Here is a 7,660-nt window from a genome sequence, read left to right as displayed (position 1 = left end):
TGTTTCAGAAAGCATTAGTACACACAAACAGAAATCTGAAATTTAACTTAACATTCAACTGGACTGCACCCACCGAACCAGTAGGACCTATTGTCTTCAGGTAACAAATTAGACGAGAAAACATAGTTCGATTTATATATCAAAGTTTAGAAAAATGAACTATATTCAGTCAAAATTGCATGTAACATATTTTTAAAACTTCTAATAAAATAAGAAGTATACCCTTATTTCTGTTTTTTTTTTAGAGAATAGATCTCCAAGATAAAATAAAAAATAAAAACTACTTCAAATATTTTAAAATTTATTCTCAACTGTATCTAATTAAAACCTGTTGAACCCGGCATACTTTAGGGCAACATTTGTGAGAGAGTATTCTGTTTACTGGACGGATGTCGTGTCGGAAGTATTGTTCAACGGCTCTACCAGCCTGCTGCCAAACAACGTTGCCAAGGCAACGACCCTGAACGAATCCTGCACTCCTGGTAAACTAGCGTTCACTTTCGTTAGAATTCTTCTGAATGTCAATCTTGTTTGTGAATGTGTCGATCTATACTGAACACATTTACGTTTTACTTAAAAAAATGAAAATAGATGTTGATACACCAACATCAGGATTGCAATGGTATTGATACAACATAAAATGTTTTTAATATTTAATTTCTAAGTAGTTTGGTATTGGTCTTCGTTTATTAAAATAAATAAACCGAATAAATTTCATTTTAAAAAACTGGCATTTTACACAATTTCTCAATGAACTTTATATTGATTTATAACTTAACGTCGTGTACAGGAATAACAAATGTATGTTATATTTAGCAACCTAATTTATATATTATTTTAATTTAATGATTATGCTATGAAGAATTATATAAACAATATGTTGTTAAACTACAACTACAAAAAAAAACAACTAGATATCGACCTCACAGTGTCACTGTTTATCGTTTGATTTGTCTACCTTATAGCTCCTGTTAGCTGTTCTGCGGCTACCGAAATGTGCGCAAATGCTTATGCAAAAAACGTCTCTCTTCATCCGTTTAATGGGAGCCTTATCTGCATGTAAGTAGTTTATAAATACAAAACAATATACCACTTTATTGAATCAGCAATAATTGTGAAGGGAAATAACTGTATAACGATGCTTGTGTTTTAACTTTTCAGCGACGCAACCAACAACCTAAAGTGTATCTTCGCGGCCTGTAATTACTCACCAGAGATGCAGGCGTATTTAATCAATTCTACCCAAGCTGCCTTAGTCAATGTGTCGAGTAAATGTGGTAAGTTTTTAGTTATCAATTCTATTCTCAATTTTCTAGTAAATGTGGTAAGTTTTTAGTTATCAATTCTATTCTAAATTTTCTAGTAAATGTGGTAAGTTTTTAGTTATCAATTCTATTCTAAATTTTCTAGTAAATGTGGTAAGTTTTTAGTTATCAATTCTATTCTAAATTTTCTAGTAAATGTGGTAAGTTTTTAGTTATCAATTCTACTCTAAATTTTCTAGTAAATGTGATAAGTTTTGGTTTCTAAATGTGGTTAGCTTTCATAATCTGTTCAAAACAAGCCTCTCTAGCTAATGTGGTACGTTTTCGATGGTCAATTCTACCCTAAGCCGCCTTATTCAATGTGTTTAGTAAATGTGGTAAGTTTTTTGGTTATCAATTCTACCCTAAGATTAGTAAATGTGGTAAGCTTTTGGTGATCAAGACTACCCTAAGTTGTTTAGTTAACGTGGTAAGTTTTTTGGTGATCAATTCTACCCTAAGATTAGTAAATGTGGTAAGTTTTTGGTGATTAATACTACCCTAAGTTGTTTAGTGAATGTGTCTAGTAAATGTGGTAGGCTTCTATAAATAATTCAACACAAACCGTAGTAAGCTTATGGCGATATTTTATTAACATCGTCCAAACTTCTAGTTTAACACATAAATACTTCGATTTAATAATACCCTGTCATCACCTGTCTTTAATGAATGTCAGGATTTTTCTGCATATGATAAAAAATATAAACATTGAAAAACAAAATGTATATATATATATATATATATATATATATATATATATATATATATATATATATATATATATATATATATAAACTGTGTTTATCGTTTGTGGTTATATGTAATGTATGTATGTATGTCGGTCATATAGCCACTAGGGAGCAAGGCGGAATAAGAAGAATATACTATCCGAATTAGTACAATTAAACATATTATTTACATTACATATAATACATGCATTCATTTGCATAGAACCATGATACAATTTTATTTTATTTTCAATCTTCAGTGATCAACATTACAGTAAATCCTGCTTCTGGTAAGTTTTTTTAATGTAAAATAAATGCAATAAATATGTTTTACAAACAGCTCATGGCAGTGGCGTAGCGAGGTCGGGGTCACCCGGTGCGGCGCTTAATGGTGTCACACCCCAGAGGCGTAGTGACCCTTCTCGGGAACAAACTTTCAAATTTTCGATTTGCACCCCCCCCTCAAACCTCAAACTTTCGATTTGCAACCCCCCCCCCCCCTCAAACTTTCGATTTGCACCCCCCCCTCAAGTTTTTATCTATATATTTTGCTATTTTTTGCCTTGGTGTCACCCCCCTAAATGGTGTCACTCGGTGCGGTCCGCACCCCCCGCCCCCGCCCCCCCCCCCCTCTCGCTACGCCTCTGGCTCATAGTTAAAAACATATAATTCTTTATTCATATATCACCGCTCCTAATGATATACCGCTTCTGATATACCGCATGCAGTTTTTAGGTTTCGGTTATACTTCTTGTTGTTATATTAATGTACCTGGCGTTTTAACTCTTTGTTGATGATAATTAATTTTCTATTACAATAAATTAAGTTTGCTCAGAAAACTGTGATCTATTTGACTTTTATCCTTTTTGGCATGAAATTTAATTAGTTTACTCATTACAGATTGTGATACATGTATGTACATTTAGCTCGCGTATATTGTAGAACTAAATTGAGTGTGGATCCGTTAAGTGTGTTCTCAATCCTAGGCTGTCAGACTGCCGCACCCATCTGTATACATAACCATCTGCGACTGTTGCAGAACTCGTACGAGGCAACTTCAGGACTGAACACCTACTGCCCGTAAGTACTCATCTACAAAGTTAATTCAAGACAAGAAACGCACTTTTTGAAATGTACGACTTTTTTTCTAATTTATTTTGTGTATTTAAAACATTTCTTTTACAGGAATATAACAGATCTCTATATGTGTTTGAGCGACGGATATTGTAGCATGCCAGAGATTATTTTAGCAGTAAGTTTTTAAGCTTATGTGTTTTTTGTAGAAATGGTGATATACAAGTCGTTCCATGTTACAATGAGTATGGTATATAGACATTACCAATATCATGTGAAACCATGGGTTATCAGTCAGGGGATATAATTTACATCTTTTTTGGTTGCGGCCCCTGTTGCCACAGTTACCATAGCACAAGGGAGACTATCAGCCCCTGAACTAGTATTTATCATGTGTTTATTAGTTCACAAAACCAGAAATCTGGAATATTACTATGGAAAACATGCAAACAATAATGTATTCTTTAGATTGACAGTATAACAAGCTATGATCTAAGTAGTAGGGGGATCAAATGTGGTAAGTATCTTTATTTGAATACACATATTTTCATATATATATATATATATATATATATATATATATATATATATATATGTATATATATATATATATATTCCCTAGAACCAAACTGTTCTTACTCCACCTTTTAAACAACACACGCTTTAAAGTTTTGTTTTCCATTAAATTCCAAAATTAAGTATTCGGTAATATTAAAAAGTTGTCCCTTTAAGAAAAAGTAACAACACATTTTAAAGGATTTAATCGTTAACTGATATGGTCCTGACATTCGGTACGCAGTCTTCAATGTTTGTTGGTTCTAATTCCTTACCCTGATAGTTAAACTTTCCCATCCCAAAAATGCTGTTTCTTTAAATACTAAATCACTTTTTTTAAAGTTAGTTTTCTTCGTGTTCTTTTTTTTTTCTGTTCGTCTGTTTTCTTTTTTTTCCTACTTCGTTTTTTTTCTTCATTTGTCTCTATATCATATCATGTTAAACAAAACCAGACGTGGTGTATACATTGTTTCAAAACAATTGAACTCCCCGGCTATAAAATGGTTAAAGCATTTTATTTAAAACCCGTTGTATTTTAAAAATATAAAAACACATACTTAATTATCCATATGACTTGTATCCTTGTCAATTTCTTTAGCAAACAAAAATTTTATTTTGTTCCTAAATTTCAGACGTGGACTTTTTTAGGAATGGTATGTGTTTTTTTTTATAATGTCACAGTTTCACTTGAGCTTTAGTTCTGAAATTTTCGACGTCGTAGCATAATTATGGTTATCTCCCTTAGTTTGTGTCTTAATAAATAAAATTTTTAAAACACCCACATTTCTTATAATGTTTTCTTCTTTTAGGAACAATGGTAACAACAACACCAGGTAGGACTCGACTATTTAAAATAAAATTAAAACAAATTACAAAATAAAAAAAAACAGCTTAGAATTAATTTGCAACGTCATAAGAAAAAAGATCATTCTTTAAAACAAAACAATATTTAACAAAGGGAAATGCGTGATTACTTTAAACGAAATAATTTTAAAAAGACAATTCGCATGAGGGTAAAAATTACACATTTTTTTTAAAAAAGGGGATAACTTGTTGATAAACAAAACTGTCATAAATCGAGGTCGCCCCTCTAACTTATATCTCGCAGCCCCTGTAAGCTGTGAAGTGGCCACGAGTACATGTTCAAATGCTTATGCCAAGAACGTCTCACTTCATCCATCAAACAGCGACCTAATTTGCATGTAACTATTAAATGATTCTCTTCTTCTTCTTCTTCGTTCTTAATTATTAGTGTTGAAGGGGATCGAGATTTATCTGCTAGTGGGTTTGAACTCGAGACTTTGTTCGAATTTATCAACCATGAGCTTTTTGCCGACTCGACCACGCCTCCAACACAATTAAGCGTTACGTGTCAACTGGTTATGCGCCATTGAGGCCATTGACTCCGATTTCAGCCTGCTTTTCTTTTTGGATTTGCTTCCATAGCCTTTGTCCAACCAAGAACAAACTACAAGGCAGCAGTTGTTTAACTTTGGAGTTGTCTCTCCTAGAAGAGTGGCTGTCCCCAGCTAACGAGCCTCATCTGCCCGAGGGTTCGAACTCAAGACTTTTCGGTTTAGCAACCATGAGCTTTACCGACTCACCATAAGCTTTACAGACTCGACCACGCCGCCCCTATTAAATGATTCAATTCAACAAAAATAATTGAATAAACATACACATTTTTTCTGTGCATTATGTATAAATCAATTATAAAAGTAATATATGAGGTTTTTTATGAGGTAATTCTCAAACTATACTGAATGGTGTGCTTATGTATATGACAGTGACGTAAACAATAAGTTGAGGTGCATCTTCAAAGCCTGCAACTACTCACCAGAAATGGAGTGGTACGTCATCAACAGCACACAGACCGACATCTTGTCGATGCTCCCTTACTGTAGTGAGTACAGCTCTATGTATTTTATCATGCTCACAGTGATGTTCACAGTCATGTTCACAGTCATGTTCACAGTCATGTTCACAGTGATGTTCACAGTCATGTTCACAGTGATGTTCACAGTCATGTTCACAGTCATGTTCACAGTCATGTTCACAGTCATGTTCACAGTGATGTTCACAGTCATGTTCACAGTGATGTTCACAGTCATGTTCACAGTCATGTTCACAGTCATGTTCACAGTCATGTTCACAGTCATGTTCACAGTCATGTTCGCAGTCATGTTCACAGTCATGTTCACAGTCATGTTCGCAGTCATGTTCACAGTCATGTTCACAGTCAACAAGTGAAATAATATCTTAATGTGTCCAGGGCCGGCGCTACCTGTAAGGCGAACTAGGTGGGCGTCTAGGGCGCTGGCCGTAGGGGGGCGCCAAAATTGGTTGGAAAAACAAATTAAAAGTTTGAGGGGGGGGGGGGGGGCAAAGCGAAAGTTTTCCCCCGGGCTACGCCTCTGATAATACGGGGGCACGAAAACCTAATAATAGCCTGTACTAAATGTGTACCATCTAAGGGATCATCCATAAATGACGTCACGATTTTACCTTCTGCCCTCCTCACCGTCACACATCGTCACAGAAAGGCTGACACCCACCTACAATGATGTCACACCTCAGCCTACAACCGCTTACAAAACTGTAGTTTAATTTTTCTTAAGCATTGATTTAAAAAAAACAAGACAGAACGATGTTCGGTCAGCGTAGAGTATATTAACGAATTTTTTTTCAATTACAAAATAGTTTTTTAAAACGAAAAAACAAACAAAAAACGATTAAATTCAGTTTTTGACATTTGCTGTTAGAAATGTATAGTGTGCATCTATCTGACTCCTACACTTTCCTCTCATTAAACACCCTCACACCATTAAGACCCCCTTCTACCATAAGAGTTGGGCATCGTTGATAAACAACCCCTAAATCCAAAGTCGATTGAGAATTTTTTAAAATTTTAACAACGAAACGTTTTATGAAAGTAAAATTTAAGAGCCCTATTGGTTAAAGCTCATGTGTTGTATTGTTAAATCTGAAGATCAAAATGAACTGAATATTTTATTAGTAAGATAATTAAAAGTGTGAGTACTCATCATATTATATAAACATTTAATATTTTTTCAGAGATCAACGTCACTGCAAGCACAGTTTCTGGTAAAATGTTTTAATTTATTTTTGTAAATAGAATGTGGATGTAATATATAACGTAATAGATTAACATATACGATTATATATATAACTATATATAGTGCGTGAAATCTGTGGTAATGTTTTAGACATGTTGTAAAGATCGTATTACATTATTGTTTGCCACGGGCATCACCGCCATTTACTTCTACTGTCCAGCTTGCCAAAGAGGAACGCCCGCTTGTGTTGCTAGTTACCTGACTATGCTGCAGAACTCTCAAGAGGCTACTTCAGGCTCAGTGCAATATTGCCCGTAATAACATTATTTGTTTATATCCATAAAACTGGAATCATATATATATATATATATATATACATATATATACATATACATACATATATATATATATATATATATATATATATATATATATATATATATATATATATATATATATATATATAATTATTTAGAACAAATAATTTTGACTCCTTTATTTATTTTTTAATTTTTTTAACGATTATAACATAATCTGATTTTTATTATAATCCAACATTATTCCTTTCACTAGTGGTGTTGATACGTTGTATCTATGTCTGAGTAATCTGTACTGCAACACGAATGAAATCCAACGTGCGGTAAGTGAATTTTTTTTACGATTTAATCTTTAATTTTATCTATGGCTAGAAATATTACAATTGCCATTTTGAGACTATAATCATGTATAACAATAACATATTTTGTTGATTTTTCGTTTATAGGTTGACAACATTACAGATTATGATTTGTATTTACGAGGAATCAAATGCGGTAATTACATTTATGGGTGTTAGCAATTTTTAATTTAGGCAATCAGATATTTATGACTTATAATCTAAAAATTGGTTGGCATAACTCAACAGTTGGTGGTCTGATCTTAT

At 33.3% G+C, this 7,660-nt stretch overlaps 1 protein-coding gene across 1 annotated transcript in view; it reads left to right on the top strand.

The window, feature by feature from the left end:
- The window catches only part of LOC131937051 (uncharacterized), a 7,608-nt gene extending 552 nt beyond the window's left edge, over nt 1-7,056 (top strand). The window contains exons 2-15 of the mRNA XM_059294235.1: nt 9-100; nt 352-482; nt 966-1,059; nt 1,162-1,277; nt 2,293-2,322; nt 3,019-3,112; nt 3,218-3,284; nt 3,575-3,623; nt 4,294-4,314; nt 4,471-4,494; nt 4,770-4,863; nt 5,449-5,564; nt 6,737-6,766; nt 6,959-7,056. Of these exons, the coding sequence (XP_059150218.1) occupies nt 9-100; nt 352-482; nt 966-1,059; nt 1,162-1,277; nt 2,293-2,322; nt 3,019-3,112; nt 3,218-3,284; nt 3,575-3,623; nt 4,294-4,314; nt 4,471-4,494; nt 4,770-4,863; nt 5,449-5,564; nt 6,737-6,766; nt 6,959-7,056 (1,056 nt within the window). The remainder of the gene's footprint in view (nt 1-8; nt 101-351; nt 483-965; nt 1,060-1,161; nt 1,278-2,292; nt 2,323-3,018; nt 3,113-3,217; nt 3,285-3,574; nt 3,624-4,293; nt 4,315-4,470; nt 4,495-4,769; nt 4,864-5,448; nt 5,565-6,736; nt 6,767-6,958) is intronic.
- Nucleotides 7,057-7,660: the final 604 nt, after the last annotated feature.

This window comes from Physella acuta, unplaced genomic scaffold (assembly GCF_028476545.2).
Source record: "Physella acuta isolate Inbredline_101_S28 unplaced genomic scaffold, ASM2847654v3 ptg000199l, whole genome shotgun sequence".
NCBI lineage: Eukaryota > Metazoa > Mollusca > Gastropoda > Physidae > Physella > Physella acuta.
The sequence above is the reverse complement of the archived record's forward strand: the minus strand, read 5'-3'. Positions and strand labels throughout refer to the sequence as shown.